Source organism: Passer montanus, unplaced genomic scaffold (assembly GCF_014805655.1).
Source record: "Passer montanus isolate IOZ18808 unplaced genomic scaffold, ASM1480565v1 scaffold38, whole genome shotgun sequence".
Lineage (NCBI taxonomy): Eukaryota > Metazoa > Chordata > Aves > Passeriformes > Passeridae > Passer > Passer montanus.
In genome coordinates this window covers 6,159,633-6,180,100 of record NW_024368596.1, presented here as the reverse complement: position 1 = coordinate 6,180,100, position 20,468 = coordinate 6,159,633, and the positions used below count along the sequence as shown (strand labels likewise).

The 20,468-nt window shown below is 38.3% G+C and overlaps 1 protein-coding gene across 2 annotated transcripts in view; it reads right to left on the bottom strand.

The window, feature by feature from the left end:
- The window catches only part of THOC2 (THO complex 2), a 51,098-nt gene extending 33,799 nt beyond the window's left edge, over positions 1–17,299 (bottom strand). For both annotated transcript variants that reach the window (XM_039717296.1, XM_039717298.1), the window contains exons 1-9: positions 17,106–17,299; positions 10,764–10,819; positions 9,548–9,639; positions 8,354–8,405; positions 5,945–6,015; positions 5,190–5,311; positions 4,305–4,438; positions 3,037–3,203; positions 2,260–2,352 (exon numbers count right to left, since the gene is read on the bottom strand). In XM_039717296.1, coding sequence (XP_039573230.1) covers positions 2,260–2,352; positions 3,037–3,203; positions 4,305–4,438; positions 5,190–5,311; positions 5,945–6,015; positions 8,354–8,405; positions 9,548–9,639; positions 10,764–10,819; positions 17,106–17,167 — 849 coding nt within the window. In that variant the 5' untranslated portion in view covers positions 17,168–17,299. The remainder of the gene's footprint in view (positions 1–2,259; positions 2,353–3,036; positions 3,204–4,304; positions 4,439–5,189; positions 5,312–5,944; positions 6,016–8,353; positions 8,406–9,547; positions 9,640–10,763; positions 10,820–17,105) is intronic.
- Positions 17,300–20,468: the final 3,169 nt, after the last annotated feature.

Here is a 20,468-nt window from a genome sequence, read left to right as displayed (position 1 = left end):
GGTACCAGTTTCTTGCCCTTGCTGCCATCACCCCAAACTGGGAATTACACTAATAGCAAACCATTCTGATATCAAGGACTCATGAGAAATAACACCACTCTAGTTCTCCACAACCATTTGTTGTCTGAGCCTCCCTTGCCCTCCAATTTACCATCCAGCTATAGCTTTATGGCAACAATTACACACATACTCCATGATAACATTAACACAACTCAGTGCCTTTAATTCAAGTGAATATTCAAAATATTGCTCATCTAAAGGGAAGAAAAATTTAATCACCAAAGAAAACCAGGTAACCTACTTAGCCACACACTTCCATTGCACCTTTATTTTAAAGAAATAACATTTTAAGCTTACCTAACTGTTTATTTATGGGCAATGCGGGTTAGACACATGTAACATCTGTTCTTCAAAAACCATCTTAGATAAAGTACCTAGTATGTAAAAAACCTCAGCATAGTCTTGTACTTAAGAATAACCAGGGTGAGGAATATAAACCTATACTCAGAGAGTAAAAGATCAAGTTGTGAGACAGAAGAAAAATTTTTTTCTGACAAAGCAAAACTTCAACTTAGCTCCTGAAACCAAGATGACATTTTCCCTGCAAGTAAGTAATCAATTTACTGCAGAGTCATGACCTCTTTGATGCACTCACCTTTTCTTCTAATGGTTTTAACAAGAGATTTTTATTGGTTTTTCTTTGCCCAAACTGATCATTGAAGGGGGAAATAATTCTTCCATTTCACAGAAATTTAGGGAAGAACAAATCCCACTTGGAGAGGTAAAAGGTTTAAGGAGCTGCATTTTTCTCATTTGAAAACACAGGAAAACTACTAAGCTGCACCAAGAAGCAGCTAGTGTGGAATTTCAATGGGCAAATTGTATCTTCAGGATGCCATTCATTCTATATGGCTGTGGGTATACACACACTAATTGAGAACAGTTTTTACAGGCTTGGAAGGGCAGAGGTGGGGAGAACATTCTCAATATGAGTGATAATCCTGGCAGTGCTCTCCTATGGGAGCCACACAATGAACACCCCTCCAAACTCAACATCTACATGCTAATTATTTGATAGAAACTTCCGTAACAAGTTAAATTAAGCCTGAACTGAAAAGATATTTTAAAAAAATATACCATCTCAAACATGCAGAGACAGAGACTGCAGACAGATCCTGGAATGAGACTGAGAATCACCACCAGGCAGGTGAACAGTGCAAATGCCTGCAGGGACCCTCGAGCCTGAGGCTGGAATAAGACATGCCCATACCTGCACAAGTCTGAGCTGAGATTGCACAGGCAACTGTAACCCCAAGTCTCAGCATGTTTTGTAAGCTTACAAACATTCTCTTAAAAACAAGCTTTATCACCACACATTCCTCACTCCACACCAATTATCTGAGACATGCACTCCTACTCTTGCTCCACCCAACACATTTTCAGCCAAAATACTCCTATGAAGCCAGAGACAGTTATTGGCAAGTCAATATTGATGAGATTGTGACTAAGGCTACAAAATGCCACACAAATTAATGGCAGGACTACATTCCAAACATTCCACAGATATAACTACAACTCTTTCCTTGATTTCAGTGCAAGAGTTCAATCTTAAATTACTTAAGACTATCCATGGATATTCTGAAATTAAAAATTCTTGTATAATGTAAAACTAATTTGATAACTACAACATTCTGTTAACCATTCATCAAACTGGAATGTTGATTTATAAGAGAATAAGTCTCTGATTATATCTGAACATGTAGGTCCATTTCCTTCCTTCAACCTAACAAATGGCCAGAATTCTTGTAGAGAATGAGAGGCCTATTCAGGAACCTGCAAGCATTTTAAAAAAAAAACAACTGTACTATTAAACTAAAACAATGTTTGGAGCTGATTGTCCTACCACTTTTCTCAAAAACTGATCTTGTAACACAAAACTTGATGGGTCTAATTCCTAAGGAAGGTCACTTAGGCATTTACCTCCAACTTCCTACTCTGCCAGAAGGTACACAATCTGGAGGATGTTACACAGATAATTCAAATAAAGTTTATCAGCATTTATACTTCAATGTGTGCTTATTTGAATATGTGGCATAAAGAAAGCACTGAAAATTTTAAGAGTCACTAAGTATTGTACACCTACAGGTATCACACAGAATATAAAGAACTTGAAAATTTAGAAATGGGATAAAGTATCTGATTTTCTTTTTTTAAAATGTCCTTAGCTTTGGCATCTAGCAGAGTAGTACCGTCACTTACATGAACATAAAGATCTTCCAAATCAATGAGATTATGTTGCAAAAGGACAGCAGCAACTCTGTATAAGGAGGAAGGGGTCTCACCACTGGGATCCTAAAATGGACAACAGCAAAGTTTAAGAAAAAAGTAATCAAAGCACAGCAGAAGGTTATAAAACAGGAACCACTCAATTTCTGTTCAGATGAAACATTAACCCACAGTTCTCCTTGTTACCATATTATTTAACAGCTATTACTTCCAAGTCACTAGACTTTACTGTAATACACATTCAGTATTTTCAGAAACAAAAACTTTATCTTCACACTCTATGGTTCTTGTATGCAATTCCTAACTATGCATTAAAAAAAAAACCCTTGAGTATTTTATCAAATATCAACCATGACTCCCCTGCAAACATGCTCCTCACTCCTGGGGATAAGTCTTGTTTATAATGCACAGTCCCTTTGTTCATGCCAGTCCTTACATAACTCTACAAGTTCAAGTGGAAGGTACCAAGATTGTTTTCAGCTCTTTTAAGAGAACATTAATCATTCTCCTGTAAAATACAGTAAGAGACTCCCACTCAAATAATGAAGTTATTGGTTTTAATGCCAGAATTTTACAACTTAAAAACTAATTTCTATGTGTAAAAAAAAACCACCAAAGAAAGCAAATCAAACAAAAAAAACACAAAAAAGACAAAACAAAAAAACAAACAACTGCAGAAAATCTGTTATTACTGACTGCAGTGCAACCACCAATCACAAAACCCAAGAATTAATAATGGAAATGCATTACCTGATAAAATTTGAATTTGAACCCAAGGATATGGCATAGAGTTTGAGGTTCACACATGTACATGTAAGATTCTATCAGTGGTACAAAGAAATCATCATACTCAGGCCTGCACTCATAGACTTCTAGGATGATATCCAAAACTCTGTTAGGATCAAGATTGAAACATCCTAGTGGAGAAGGACAGAGCAGAAAACCTTAATTTTCATCCTCATACAGTTTCCAAAACACTAATGCATTAACTGTTAAAATTAATTCTTTTCAGTTAAACTTGAACCTGATTTACCAGTATCAAAATAATCTGGATCATCTATAAATACAGTACCGTTCATTTTGATTTGTCAGATACTGAACTACACAAAAGTACTAAACAGGAATTCCAACCCAGATTACAGCAAAAGTAGAATTAACAACTTAAAGGGAACATTTACAGTTAAAAACCTGATCTCACCAACACCACAGGGCCAGCAAAAGGCATGGGCAGCTGCTGCTTCTTCTCTTGTGCTGCTGCACATACTCATTCAGTCACACAAATCAGCCAGCCAGTAATTATTTTACAACCCAAAAGCTGTTCTGCTTTTAGATAGACCCTGATCCTCCTGGTGGTCCTGCCCTGTCAATTCAGCATTATTGCCAGCAGAAGAGAGAGAAGTTTCTTTATCATAAGGGGAGCAAATCTTATTTTTTTTTATAAAATGGCAGCGTAGCCTTTTGCCCATTATTACACTGGCACCATATGAGACAGGCACTGGTGCAAACATCAATATACTGTAAAGAATTCTTTATTCAAAAAGAAAGTGTAAAACAAGGATAATTACAGGTATTTCCTATTTTTAACATTCTCCACTTTGTGAGATTCTCATCATGACTCAACTTAGAAATACGGAAAAATCACTAAAGGAACTAGACAAAGGAAGAACATTCACTACTTCTCATTTCTCTTCACAAGGAATCACTCATTCAGTATCTTCAAGAATAAAAGAATGTTCATGCATTGAACTGATACATTCAATAGCAAAAAGCATTACTTTGTTTTGCTCTAATCTGTCTGACAAGCATACCTTCAAAGATGTTAAAATCACAGCATGCATATCTAAGCCTACACCATAAATTCAGTATTTAAGTATACCTACACAACATTCCAAAAATTAATTTTTCCACAGAAATGGGAACTTCAAGATACCATAATTCTATCCAAGCTGATCTACTTTCTGTAGTCATAAGATCATACAGGAAAACCAATGCTCATATTCTTTCAATAAATTCCTTACCTATTAAAGATTTGATATTTTCAAGGATTAAATCACTAGTGATATTTCCAGATAAGTCTTGACCCAATTCTGCAATAAGCTTTGCATAACCTTCATTCTCTTCTCTTAGTAAATTAAACTTCTGTTGCTTATAACTGCAAATAAAGAGAAATCAAATACTGTTGTGTAACATGCATCCAGTGAAGCTTACTTATGCTCTTAGCAAGTTGTTATACAAAATGCTAATTTTGAACACATTTTTAAGAACTTGTTATTAACCTGAGCTGTTGCAAAAATTATTAAATGCAGTATATGAATACCTGTAATGTTGCACTCTCCAAACAAATCCAGCTCTTATTTCAAATGCAGACAATTAAAAAGATTAGACTTCCACTTAACAGGAAAGCTTGTTCTACACACTACTCTGGAGAACTGCTCTGTGGCAGTCCATGCTTAAAAATCTATTCTTGTTTCCTGTGATGTTCTTTGACACTGAAACATCGGATGCAGAGACAGAAACCAAACATATACCAAAAAAACATAACCCATGTTGCCCAAACTAAAATGTTTGCCTAGTTATGAAAATAAAACCTATTCTTAACTAATGCAAGAGCAATAATTACTTTAGCTATACTTTGTAAATTAACACATCACAAATAAATATTAATTAATCTGCATATATGGAATCCCTGTAGCAAAAGCCATAGCTAATGTGAGAAAGTTTTCAAACTCTTGAAGAAGAGTATAAAATCTAAGGGCTAACAAAATTCTTTTGTCAATGGTAAATTCAAGTGCAACAAAATGTATTTCCCAAAGAAAACAGAGTACTTGGTAGAAAACATTGTTACCAGACTAATCATTGCCCTCCCCACCCACTCCCCAAACAACCCTTGCCCCAAAACTTACAATAGTTTTGTCTTTATTTTAACAGATTTTTGATTGAACTGTTGAGACTGCTTGATGAGTCCCAATGACTCCAGTGTCTCTGGATCTAAACGCTCCTTTAGCACAGTGTCAGATACAAGATACTAAAAAACACCAAAAACACACACCAGATTTGTCAATTACAAAGACCTAGAAACCACACAATTACTACTTTATGTTACATGTGCTTTCTGACTACAACAGAAAAAAAATTGCATTTTGCTTCAAGCACAGAAGCAGACAAAACTGACACACTATTAACTGAAACTGAAATTTTACAGTGGTACATTTTATATACAAGAGCACCCTGAAAGCCCTAGAGTCTAATTGCTGGTTACATTTCATAGTATCCAGGGACATTACTACCAAGAACTGCATATTTACAAAGCGTGTTCTATATTTTTTAAGAAGTCTTATTTTCATATGCTGACCTTTCCTACAAATCAAGGATATCCTATGCATTTAGGAATGCTACTTCTAAACACAAGAGGAGGTTACATTAAGAAGTGCAACTCAAGGCATACTTCAGAAGCAAAATTTCTGGTAAACTTGCAGGTGGAAAAATTTAAGTCCTCTCAAAACTCTTTAAAGAACTCAAGAGGGAGCTCTGGAGATGAATTTTTAAATTATTTGGGCATTTGGAAAACACTCTTACAGTCTTTTCTGGAGAAAAATAAAATCAAGCTTCAACACTCTTATTTTCCTTGTCAAATTTTGACATGCAATTTGTAACTTACCAAACAGGCCAATACCAGTTGTGTAAAGTGATCCCTCTTATTTTTTTCTTCTAAACAACTTGTTTCAATATCTACAAAAGAAGATGGGGGGGGGGCGGGGAAAAGCAATTTTTACTTGTGAAATTTTGGGAGTTTCTTCTTTTAGTAACTTTTCTGATAAATACTAATGATAACACAAGGCAAAGGAACTTATTGATAGCATGGCAGTTTCTTACCACCCACTCGTCCCCCATGGGGTTCACCTAATATTCTGATGACAATTCTCACACATCCACAAGTCTCATGAAAAGGTAAAACAAAAACCAGAGGAATGCTGTAATAATTTTTCTTGCCATTCTCTTTGTTGCAATAATGTTTACAGCAAGCATTAAAGATCAATAATAAGCACAAAATCAGAAATATGAACCAGTGAAGAGAACTGCATGAGCCTGGCCTTAAGGCAATGTTCTAATCTTTTTCCCAGAGGCTTTGGAGAACTACCATTTACTGTCTGTCTGCAGCCTCTCACCAGCTATGGTTCTGTATTACCATTAATGTCTTCTGGATTGTCAACTACTGAGAGCAACTCACTCCTATGGGAAGGCAGGCCATGGAACACTGGCCAGGGAAGCAAACCTAATAAAGCAGTTTTTAAAAAGTACATCATTACAGGAAGTGAGGAGCTGCACAAGGAGTAAAAACTCTGTAACAAAACGCAAGAGAGACCTTGCAATAAACAAACCAACAAAAAACCCACCACACATACCCACAGAGAAAACATCAGCAACAAACATGTCAGAAAGAAGACCCTACAGAGACTGAAAAGCAGTGATTGTAGCAGGGTAGAAGTGGAGGCAACAGACCAGCCAGATCAGCCTGGACCTTAGCAGCCAAAACTCTCAGCCAAAGAACAAGCTGCACTAAAAAAATTTTCCAGTGTATGTGGATGAGTGGACAAATCAAAATTCTCATATATTGAAACACATACAGTTGGGGAAAAAAATCCTGATAGTAGCAAATACTGATTAGAGTAAAAAAGGGGTTAGAGGAAACAAGCAAGAAATTGTCAAATGTCCTTTGTCCCAAAGTTTAAAACCCAGCTCCTTAGCCACACTATTCTCTGCTAGTGAAAGCATGGCATTTGGCTACACACTAATTTAAAGGAGAGAGGGAAAAGAAAAATAAATAGAAAAAGGCAGACAGATACACTAGTTTCAGTTATTCAAGTAGTTCAAGAAGCAGCTAATTCAAGTCTTCTAATATAGATTAAAAAAGAAAAGGACACCAATGTAATACTACATTATGAAAACTAGTTATTACAAAATGATGGCACAAGTACACAGAATGAAACAGTATGAATAGAAATCAAAATTTATCCTTCAGATGTACACAGCCAAGGCTGCACATGCAAACTTAATGAGGTGCCTCTCTTCACAGGCAAGCACAGCACACAAGATGCCTCACTCCTCCAAGACACACAACACACAGGATCTGTGACAAGCAGACCAGCAAAAGAATTTTGTGAAATTTGTTAAAAAACACAGACATGGAGCAAGACAGAAACTGCAGGCAGTTAAAGCTGGAAGACACGAGAGCAACAGCTTCGGATCAACATTACAACATAAAAATCCACAAGTTATCACCAGAATAAGACATGCACACCTTTAGAGCCTACTCAGCTGGCAGATAGTGACTCAATGCCATTTGCCCTTACATTTCTGGACATTTAGCTCCATTTCACTAAGACTGACTGTACAGACAAAAATATTTACAGAACACATTCTGAGGAGAAAGGATCTACCTACCAGTAAGTCAACTTTTATTAAAAACACTTAAGAATGATAACATCACTAAGTCACTGATGCCATTAGCTAACATCCAACACTCTTACAAGCTAGCTCCTTTAACTATTCTTGGCAGATCAACTTCCACTGCCTTTAATAGGCAAACTTCTGAAAACTATAACAGAACAAAGCAGAATGAAAAGACATTAACAAGTGAAGTACAGATACACTGAGGAAGAATCAACACATGCTTTGTAAAGAGAAATCATGCTTTACAGATTCAATGGAATTTCCTGAAGAAATCAACAAGCAGATACACAAAACATGAATTTCTCCAAATCTGTTGCAATGATGAAAGGAAGGGACCCCAACTCACCTAATATGCAGAATACATCAGCTAGGATAGAAGGCATGTCTTCTCGGAATTCCTAAGAAACAAGATCCCATTTAATGAACACAAATTCCAATATGCAAGTTTAGAAAATGTTTGCATAACATAATACACTGAGGAAGAATCAACACATGCTTTGTAAAGAGAAATCATGCTTTACAGATTTAATGGAATTTCCTGAAGAAATCAACAAGCAGATACACAAAACATGAATTTCTCCAAATCTGTTGCTGAAAGGAAGGGACCCCAACTCACCTAATATGCAGAATACATCAGCTAGGATAGAAGGCATGTCTTCTCGGAATTCCTAAGAAACAAGATCCCATTTAATGAACACAAATTCCAATATGCAAGTTTAGAAAATGTTTGCATTATATAAAATAACGCTTCATCATAAAGTTCAGATCACTTAGTAATGCATATTATTTCTATTCTTAATAATTTCTATTAATAATGATGTTTAATTACTGACTAATATGTAATGTAAGTGCTGTACTAATGCAGTGATACCCTGTAACCTTGAAATGTAATTTCAGAAATGTATTTTGTGACCAGGGACAAAACCCCCTGGTTAGTCCCTCCACCTCTTTAACCCAAAGCTCTTTATCCCTGTGTGATGAGCAGGAGCCCAGAAAGTGACCTGCAGTTTCTCAGGCACCAAACAGATTATGACTTCCTACAGCAACCAAAGATCCAACATTTCTCACGCCACCCCAAGAGCAAGGTGCCCTACAGCCTTGCCTTCCCTCAACACCAATGCTCAAGTTCAAAAAACCCAAAAAGGTTATGCTAGATTATTGCAACACATTTTTTCCTTAATGTTCCATACACATCAAAACAGCAACTTAGCAAAAATAAGAAATAATTTCTAAAAGATTTTTAATTTATTTTTCCTAATTCACTATCTTAAGAAATCGGTATCTGGTAAGCTTGGAAGTTTAAAGGAAATTACACTCTTGCTTATTTTCTTCACTTATTTAAAGTGCTTTAAGAAAAACCTTTTTCAAACAAAAAATAAGTCTAATGCATTATTTCAAGGGCCATCACAGAACTTGGACATCCCAACAGTAAAATGGAACACTGTCACACTGTTATAAAAACCAGAAGGTGGTATCACAGATGTGTTGCATGAGCAAGTGACATTTGTTTCTAGCATTTATTAACAACTTATTTATTAACAACTGCAGCCTTCATGTGCCCTTTAAAAGTGACTTAACTTTTAATTTATGCTGAAACATCTATTCCTCAGCATTAGAAAAGTAGAGGGGAAAAAATTAAACCTTGCCAGTCTACATATATATCAAGTATATACAAATGAAGAATTTGACAAGAATGACTTTTTAGACACATCAAAGAAAAATCTCTTGAATATTTTCCTGCTTGGATGTCATCTGGGCTTTTATAAGAAAGATTTTAGTAAGCATGCAAGTGTTACAAATATATACTTACTATGACATCACCAAGAACATTAGAAGCTTGATCATGCTTTAGGTTTCCTCTGACAACGTGGTAAGCAAGCTCATACAAAGCCTGCTGAATATCTGTGGAAAGACAAGAGATGACTAAGGAACACATTAGCTAATCCTTTGCCTGTTAAAACAATGTTTACAGTAATGCTGCAGACAAGTAAAGGGGATATGCTCCCCTTACCAATAAAGGGGATTACTTTGTTATTGCTAATAGATTAAAATTGATCATCCCAATCTAAGACTTCACACAGGCATAAAGTGAGCGATGATCCACTTTCTCTGGAGAGTGCATGGAGTAACAGTAAAATGGGAAGAAAAATTACCATCCTGCATACAGTAACTGAGTCTTGATAGTTGGCTTAACAAAGACACCTTTACCTTCTAATTCACATCAATATCATACTATACACACATAGAAAACATTACAGTACTTTCCTAGTCATGTCTCATCACAGATACGCTCTCAAAAACCATTTCTCTACAAGAAAGTAAAATTTAATTGGAGAAAAAAATTCTTGATAAGGATTATTCTTCATTTTTCTAAGGAAAGTCTCCTATAACTCAAGAACAACTAAACAGAGGTATTCCAGTTGAGAAAAACCTTACAAAATGTAAACATGGTGGTTGTAAAATCAGCTGTGAGAAACCTGCAAGGTTCTTAAATAATAAACAAAAATGTTGTGTTTTTACTATATGAATAATAACAAAACCCCATGCTTTCACCTTGCACTTTTACCACATGGTCTGCTCAATAAACTGTATTCAATAACAAGTTATACAGATCTTAATGCCTTAAATCATGCAGTCAGTAATGTGGTGACTACAGACCACTGTGGGTCAATTAAAACAATTCACTTTTCACATAGACAGGGTAATTTCACACTTGCATACCTTAGGGTTCATATATTTAACTTTTAAAATAAAATCTAGTTTTATGTTGAGTTTGCAAAATGGAATTCCATTTTCTACAGCACAGATCAAACACTACTGCCATGACCCACTACAAAAAAAACCCCAAAACTTGGATGTCTGAAGCAGTGCTGGTAATGGATGTTTGTAGTATTCACCTTTAGCACACACTAATGGTCACCACACATGAACATTCCAAGCACATACCAGGCAAAGGTACCATAATCAACTGTTTCCAGGCTTGTTTTCTGTTTAACTAAAACCAACAAACAAACCACACAACTTACCTCTGAAACCCACATCATGATTTTTGTTTTCACTGAGAGCACGACACAGCTGCACACTAAAATAAAGCAAATGTTTGAAAAAATCATTAGATTTTGAATCATTAGGATACAAATGTTTTGGGGATTTGTTTTCATTGATGCTTTGGCTAAAACAGCAACCCACATCATGATTTTTGTTTTCACTGAGAGCACGACACAGCTGCACACTAAAATAACACAAATGTTAAAAAAAAATCATTAGATTTTGAATCATTAAGATACAAATGTTTTGGGGTTTTGTTTTCATTGATACTTTGGCTAAAACAGGTTTTGATTTGGGCAGTTTAAATGGACGATGACATTTTAATTTCTCCAAAGTAAACCCTAATTCAGAGAACTTAGAGCAAAGAAACAGAAGATTCCCAGTAGATCTCATACACATATAAATATTCTTCCTAAGATTATATACCTCCTGGAGAAAAGTAAGAATATGAGAGAATGTGGAAGCATGGAAGTCCTAGCAAAAGCCTACTGTCATTATCCAATGAGGAAATGCTTCTCATAGAATTACTATAACTATGGTTATAGTTTGTAAAAAACTGCTTGTAAAAAACTTTTAACATTAAAATATGTGCATGATTTCCTCATGCAATGCTTCACCAAGAGTAAGACACAATTTTTCTTTATTCTAGTCCCTAAAAAAATCCACTCTAGGAAGCAAAAACCTGTCACATTGCATTGTCACTGGCTGCTTGCAGGGCTCCCTCAACCAAACAGCCATATGCAAAAAGCACTCCAAGTACTGTGCAGACTGTTACATGGGATAAATTAATAGTCCTCTGTGTTAGAAAATAAATGCTCAAAGAGCAGGATTCTTCACTACCCTGACAGCTTAGAAATGGACATGTTCCCAAGATATAAGGATTTTCCCTCTTCTCTACCACTACTGACACCCCAGCAAGAGGTTTCAAATGCAGTTTCATATTTAAAAGTGACAGTATTTAAGAAAGGTAGTGATTTATCTTTACCATAACAGACACCAGGGAATATTTTAAGAACTTTTGTTACATTTGCACATTTTCAACCAAAAGTTCACATATTTTGCAAAGTATCTTTCATGTGCAGAAACTGAGGAGGGTATCCAAGCTATGTCTCAGTCCTACATAAGATGGCAAGACTACAGTTTGCTGTGGGAGCCATTTTAAGCTGTCTCAAATAAAGCAGATATGTGCAATTGTTACAGAGGCTTCTAATGAAAAATAACAGTAAAAAATAGTTCTGTAGCACTCCATTACTCATTCTATTTGCATCCTATATAGATTATCACTTCTCTAGCAGGACTAAACAGCTGTTCCAGCAATCAAATGATTATAATTAGCAAATATAAGGTATACAAACCATTCAGACAACTGGAAACTGAGGAGTTTCACACAAAAATCAGCAGAAACATAGAACCTCAGCAAAAAACAAAGGTATGGCTAAGATGTATATTGCATATATGTATATTCTCTTCAATGCTATTGAAGAGAATGCAATATATTTGGAAATAACCAGAACAGAGACAGCAAAACAGGTATTTTATTTTTCATTAATGGTAAGCAAACATTTTCTTAAAGAATAGATTTTTTTTTTGTCCCAGCTGTTCCCAAAGACTGTATCAATTCAATAAAAATCAATTTTCCTAAATTTTAATTACTTCCTCATAAAGAAAGTACCCTATAAGCACTCATTTTTAAATTCTCTATACAAGTAACAGTAAATTGAAACATCAGACACCAAAAAAAAAAAAAATTCTGAGACACAACTTTGTCCCCTATGTCCTAAGATGTTATTCTCAATCAGGTTACAAGAGCAACAATCCTGTCTGCTTGGACTGATGAGGTCTTTTAAGTACATCTTGATACAGAGTTTCAACCCCCTCTCATTCCCCTTCCAGCAGTATCAAAATAGTATTAACAACACCACATTACTTTAAGGCACGAATCTGCTTGATCAATATAGTAAAGAACTCTAAGATGATCTGCAAAACAACATACTTAATATTTGCAATTAGAACACCCTGAATTATTAAACTGGAGGGGAAAAAAAGGAAGGCAAAAGTATTTTTGATTCTATTATTTTTCAGAGGCATTCTCTCAAAGCAAGACCACCTTTCCTGTAGGTGCTGCCAGGCAGTACAGCTGCACTGATTTAATGGTTTGTTGCTGCAGAAATGGGACATTGACAAACGCTTCCTCCCTGCTCAGCAGCAGTTTCAGCCCTTCCATCAGTGCCATCAGTGCCACCGACAAACCTGGCAGAACACTGGTCAAAACCCAAGTCTTCAGCCACTTCTGCAAGTCAAAGCATTTACCAGAAGGCCACAGAGGCACCCTGGTGACTGAAGCCCTCCTTTCCAGTAATAACAAACTGAATTTTAGTTCACCTAGTCTCAGCTGAGTGCATGAAATTAAAATCAAAACAGTTGCACCTTCACCAGACACAATCTGGTAAGGGTTCATTTGACCTATCACTCTGACCTGGCAGCTCATTGCTGCAAGCTTAGGATGGAGAACTTCCCTGCTCTACTAAAACCTACATCTCTTCATCTGAAAGTAAAACTGTCAAAAATATTTTTAAAAAAACACAGAATCACTTTTGAAAACCACAGATTCAAAATTAAATTTATTTTGGACTAGGCTGGGATAGATTTGCCTAGAACACAAATTCTGAAGCAGTGTGAACAAGTCTGCAGGGCAGAGGCAGCACCGGAACTGAGAGCTCCCAACTCACACACCACACAAGGTCCCACAACCTCCATTTCCCTCCCACGCAGGGATTAAAGCAGTAATTATCACCAAGTGCATGTGCCTGCTAGCATTTAAGTGTATGCATAACTTAGCTGATGCAGGTAGCTCTTCAGCTGAGATAAAGTACAATCAATTGCATTTTGCAGTCAGGATGGCACAACTGCACCAAACTCTCCTGATGATTCTCTGCATGAGCAATGTTACAGTGTTGGGTTAAAGTAACGAATGAGCTGGAAGTGCCCCAAAGATGGAGTCTCAAAATTTCATATTCACAGAATGTTAAGCTTCTTCAGTTTAATCTTGAGACTTAACACATTGCATGAATTACCAGGCAGGTACTTTATTAAAGCCATCCATCCACATTAAAGGCTCCCCGAGGTGCTGAGTCTCCCCCAGGACAAGGGAAGGCACCAGTTACTATGTGTGTTATAAATGTCCATGTGGGCTGCAGTCACGGACCAGCATCTTGCTGTGGAAAACACAACAATTTTCCTACAAAGACAGCACACACAAGCAGGTCTACAAGGAGTCCAGACTGAGCAGCATAAGTAGTCACATTTGCACACCAGTATCTGCTAGTGATAATAATGATAATAAATGAACATAATTTAGTAAAGTGCACTTAGATAGAGAAGGATTATTTGAACACAAATGTGACGTGTAAGAGGACCACATCCTGACCAGTGCAGTTCTGGCAACTACATACACTTGAAGCTACCATGTTTATGTATTTTTGTTAGATACTATTACACATCAGTAGCTTAATTAATTAAATTCAAAGCTTGTACAGTTTTGACTAATGTCTCTAAACAATGTCTTAGAAATAAATGGTCACCACTGCATTACTAATTAACATTATGACACTCTTAAGATGTACAAAATCCTTACCTTCTGATTTCTGGATAGTACTGTCAAATCAGGACAAGTTGATCACACAATCAAAAATATCACACAATTAAAAAAAAACAAAAACAAACCAACAAAAAAACCCAGAGCAATAATCTTAAGCATCCATTAATAATCCCAGTAGAAGCTGAAATGCCAAATTAAAACAAACCATTTTCTTCTCTCAATATAGCTTCATGTTCCCCCAAAACATAGAAATGTGTTTTCATTTAGGTAACTATTACTGCCAAAATACTACTTCAACTGATCGAGGCGGATCATGTAAGCCATTTCATGCTCCAGCAGTAAATTTTTTTTCCATAAGAACTAATCTTTTCTAGCAATTATGAAGGGTTTTTATTCCCTTAAAATGCCTACCAAAAACCTTCTAAATTTTTGTAATTCTTCTATTTGCTAGTAATGTCAGTTTTGCCATCCTGCAGCATCCATCCCCTTCCCACTTCTCTAACATCATTATAATGAGTTGTCCTCACTTTGAACCACAAAGACTGAGAGTGAACTTAGGCCTAGACTTAATTTTTATTCTTGGGCATACTGGTATTAGACAAATAATTAAATTCAAAAAAAGTAGTGTTACTGAATTTATTCCCTTTTTACTTTAATGCTTAAAAACATTTCACAGGTTCAATTCTGAAATGATAGCATCCTAGCTCTGTTTTCCTCTAGTTAGTCAGGAGATAGAAAGTTTTGGAAAAAGAAACAAAAAAATTACGTACTGAAGACTCTTCCAATAAAGTTGGCTTCCTAAAAAGTTCTCTAAATATTGTCTACAGGTATACAACTTAGATTCTAGAAAATAAGTTCATGCATATTCCTCAAATTTACGAAGCTACCACTGCAAAACCTGACAACTGTTATCCAGACACAAGCAAATTTCTTTTAAAACAGATGGCCTCATCTGCAAACTGCTCTTTAAGTCACATCATCTTAGCAGAAATATTGTCTACAGGTATACAACTTAGATTCTAGAAAATAAGTTCATGCATATTCCTCAAATTTACGAAGCTACCACTGCAAAACCTGACAACTGTTATCCAGACACAAGCAAATTTCTTTTAAAACAGATGGCCTCATCTGCAAACTGCTCTTTAAGTCACACCTGAACATCATCTTAGCAATCTTCCAAATGAAGTGCAAGTACCACAAATGCAGGAATCTAGCTAATCATTTTGTTTTATTGGTCCCATGGTGGATGAACACTTCTTCCCATCGTGTTGAAGAAGTACTGCTCTGAGGGGAGAGAAGAACCCCCAAAGGTTTTATCATGGTCAAAAGCCATGTAAGCTGCATCTTCCAAATGAAGTGCAAGTACCACAAATGCAGGAATCTAGCTAATCATTTTGTTTTATTGGTCCCATGGTGGATGAACACTTTCTTCCCATCGTGTTGAAGAAGTACTCTGCTCTGAGGGGAGAGAAGAACCCCCAAAGGTTTTATCATGGTCAAAAGCCATGTAAGCTGCATCTTCCAAAGCTCAGAGTGCTGAGAACCCAGAGAACAGAGTGCAGTGCCACTACGTGAGCAGCGAGGAAATGTCTGTTCTGCAAACTCCACATGGCCCCTCAACGTGTTCAGCTTGTGTATAACACAAAAATGGTTCCACCATAATTCAAACCAAAAATTATACAGCCATAAAGGGGGCCCCCTTCACTACAAAATGGTGGCTCTAGAAATAACAGTGTTTTGTGCAGGGATTCTCTACATTCTCTAATCTCCAACCCGCTGTCATTTCCCTCATGCACAGGAAGATTCATTGCCAAAGCTGCACAACCTTCCAGAAAACACGAACAAAAGAAAGTAATAAAATGAGTGATTATCAAGAAGTGTTTCTCTAAGTGATCCTTGCAACATCCATACTTAAATCTCCAAAATTTTAAATTTTGTTGTTATTTACAACAAAAACCAAAAGCACGTGGAAGAATTAAAATACGAGCACATAAAAAAATACCGTTAGTGCAGAGAACACCCCTGTTTAAACTAACAGAAAAACGAAATGACCAAACTGGTGAAGCCCCCCTTGAAGAGCTGTGCTCCTGAAACACAACATTTAGTGAAGCTGCCACATCAAGATGGCTTAAAACAGACACGGGCCCAGAACGGAAAGCTCCTGGCACACCTGGATTAATTTGAGCGGCTGCAACCAGACCCCTCCGCGCACAAAGGTTACTTTGTGGGATAGAACAAGCGTGACTACCTGACCATATTTTGCCTGGGTCACACAATACGGGGCCAGTCCTATCAGAGTCGGTTAAAAAGGGGGAACGGGGGCTGGGGCCTCTGCCACAAAGGTCACTACCGTAGAGCCGGCGACACAGGAACGCTGCAGAGTCCGTATTGCCACGGGGGCCGGCTGAAGACGAGCCCGACCCCCGACAAACCGGGCCCAGAGGCTGGAAGGGGGCGCTCGGGGCGCCGGGGAAGCTGGGCCCAGCTCCGGCGGCCGAGCGTCGGCGGAGGGCGGCCGCAGCCGGCCGAACCGGACGGGAGGGCGGCTCGGGCCCTCCTCCCGACCACGGCTTCGACCCCACGCCCAGCAGCAAGGACGGAGCCCCGACTGACGCCCTGCCCGCCGCCCCAGCCTCCCCGGGCTGCCGAGGCCCGGGCGCCCGCGCCTCCCTCCCACAGGCCGCAGCGCCCATCCCTCCCCACGGCAAGGCCCCGCACTCACAACTCGCTCTTGCCGCCTTTCTCCCAGTTCTTTATCCACTCGGCCGGGAGCAGCGCCGCCATTTTCCCCGTGCAGCGCCGAGGGCCCGGATGGAGCAGCGGCGGCGCCGGGTCAGAGGGGACGGACGGGCCGCGAGAAACCGCGGGACGCGGCCGCGCCGTGCGGGGAGGCGGCGGGGCGGACTGCGCCTGCGCGCGGGGGCTTCTGCGTCTCAGCAAAATGCTTTTCCACTGTGTCTAGCAAGGAGAAACTGTGCCAGCACAGAATACGTCCCCGGACTTGTGTTCTCAATTCCCGTGTTCTCGGCATCTCAAAAACTAAAGGGAAGAGCAAGGTTATCTATGGTGGGCTGGGGCAAAACGGGCGGGGCGGGGCGCCTCGCGCGCGTGCGCGCTGGAATCCCGGGGGCGTAGGGCGCCGTGCGCGCGCGTTAGAGCCGTGTGGTGCTGTGTGCGCGCGCCCGCTTTAGAGCCGTGTGGTGCTGTGTGTGCGTGCGCGTGCGCGCTAGAGCCGTGTGGTGCTGTGTGTGCGTGTGTGTATGTGTGCGCGTTTGTGTGTGTGTATGTGTATGTGTGCGCGTGTGCGCGCGCGCGTTAGAGCCGTGTGGTGCTTTGTGCGCGCGCGGGCGTTAGTAGCGCGTGTGCGCATGTGCGCTGCGGTCGCGGAGTGGCGCGCGTGTGCGTGAGGCGCCGCCAGCCCCGCGGACGGCGGAGGGGCGAGAACGGTAAATCGTTTCAATAAATAAGCTGTTAAAAAGGGATTTGTGTAAAACTTCCTGTGACACATCTAAATGGTCGTTCCGATACGAGTACTTAGGACGAACAGTTGTGTGGATGTCGTATTCCGCGTGTCACCCCTCATGACTATTTTATTACATGTCGCTTGTCTCCGTTAAGTTTCCACAAGTTGTTCTGTGTTCCCTTCAGTTGCTAATTGCGATATTAGGGTTAAAATACTCCATTTGGTCGGGTAGCGCGTGTTTTTAGTCCTTCCAGACATTTCTCTTTCAAGTCACCTGCGTTCTCAGTCTCGTTCACACTGCCTCCTCTGCAGCAGTGTAAGTTGTTTCACAAATACCATGAAACTTCAGAAAACGGGGAAATTGAAATAAAATCTAAAGGTGAGGCCTCAGTGCCCCTGTGCCTGTGTTGGTGCCAGCATTGCTGTGCTCGCTGCCTTGTGCTCTGTTCTCTCCACTGAAGTGAGACGTGCAGCCTGCACGTTTTATATATATATATCTCTATATATACACATATATATGTATATATGTATGTATGTATCAGTGTAACAGCTTTCCACTCACAAAATAGCTCAGAAAGTCTAGTATTTCAGCAAATCTACATAACTCTGCCTGAGAGAGGGAACAGTGTTGTTTCAGTTTTTCTCAGGCAGTTCCTGCAAGCTGTATGTCGTGCCGAGTGCTGCTGTTCTTGGGCTCTGTGAGCAGCACCTACTTCAAGGGGATCCCTTACAGCCCCTAAACTCTGCACTAACACAAGGAGTAAAGGAGGCAGATTCTCTGCTTCTCATATTTTAAATTAGATACAGACCGCATTCCAGGCATACCATATGCAGTGTGATACACTCAGTTTACAAATGCCTAATCTATTTATGATAGGTTATTTTAAAAAGAAAAATTCAATAAATATATTTAAAACATATGTGAATGATAAGAGGCACAGAATTGCAGGCCTAAGGAATAACATGAGAGGGTGTTGTAAGCAAATGCAATAATTCTATTTAGAAGATCAGCCTAAGAGTCACACAAACAGAAAACAAGAATCTAGCAAAACATACTAGGTGCAAGGAATAGCTATGTAAGGTCTGAATGTAAAAATGTGAGATTTTGCCTTCATGATGAGGATAAAGAGATAATTATGGAGAAATGAAGTTGAATAAAGCCATCAGGTCCTTGCAGGACCAACAGGTTAAATGCCAAGTTTACTTAAGGAATCTAAACCACTCATTTCTTGAAGTGTATTAGTCACAGAGTGGGACAGGCTGAAAATAAAAGATAGTACATGCAATGTAGAAATACAGGTGACTGAACCAGTTTTAAAATCTATTCTGAGAAGAGTCTGATTCCACAGTATTTCTATGAACAAAACATTTAGTGGTAGAATTTATATAAAATATACTCTATTAATATGCATTATATATATATATGACATATAAGCTCTAAAACATAGACAGTAATGCATTTTAATAAAGTAATGTAGACAAAGCAAAATATTTGTAAAAGAACTATGTACCAATTCCTCTTCATGGTAATATATTTTTGACATAGAGTATGTTCCAGGCTATAAAATCATACTCAGTTTTGACTTATCCTTGCTTTTGTGGTGGACATGTTTAGATAGTGAAATGTCTTTCTGATGTTAGCTGAATTGTGAGAAATTCCAGGGTTAAAAAATAAGACTTATATTTTAGTTCTATAAAACAGCCTTTATAGTTTATTCATCTTTTCATGAGGCTTTTGTGTGCTAGAAAAAGCATCCTCGGCATCCTAAGATTTGTATGAATGAGTCAGAGAACCTTGTTAAACTCTAGGACAATTTTGTGTTTCTTTCTGTTCTTTCTACAGGTTGACATTTACCTTTCTAAATAATGGAATAAAATAAAATTTTGAAAAGAAGGAAGAATGATGCCTGCAAAGACAGGATATGTCACAGCACAGTCTTAAGTCACCTACTGTGCTTCCTGCCTGAATAAAGAAGTGCTCTGAAGGCTTTGTCCCAGCTGCATTAAAGGAAATGCCTGTGTCACCACTATGGTAACAGCTGGATAGCAGCAGGAAGTTATTTAACTGAACAGTAAATACAAGGTTTTCAAGGGTGTAGTACATTATCCGGCAAATACATAGCTGGAAAAATATCAGTGGTAATTGGATCTTATAAAAATGTATTTATTCTTGGTTTTCTAAGTAAATACTACAGATATCCATTGGGAGAGCTGGAAATGTACAAAAGCAAAAGAAATAAAACATCCAACAGCTCATTTTCCTCTGCATTAACCAGTTCCACGGAATTCATGTGACAAGACACAACTTTATTATCTGCTCTGAAGGTTAAACAATTGAGTGCTTTACTTTTTCTGGACAGACAATTTTTTTTAATAAAACATTTTTTATTATTTGGCTTTTGTCTCATGTCCATGTAAGAATTACTTGTTCTAAATTTCCCCCTTTTTTAACAATAATTGTTTCATGATCCTGTTCTTTTTCTGTAGACATTTCCTAAATTCTCACACAGAAGAAATAAAAGTACAAAGGAGGCATGATTTCACATTATTCAGATGATTTCTGGTTGGTAAAAGCTGTTTAGGCAATTAAGAATCCTAAACATTAGCTAATATTGGCTGTTT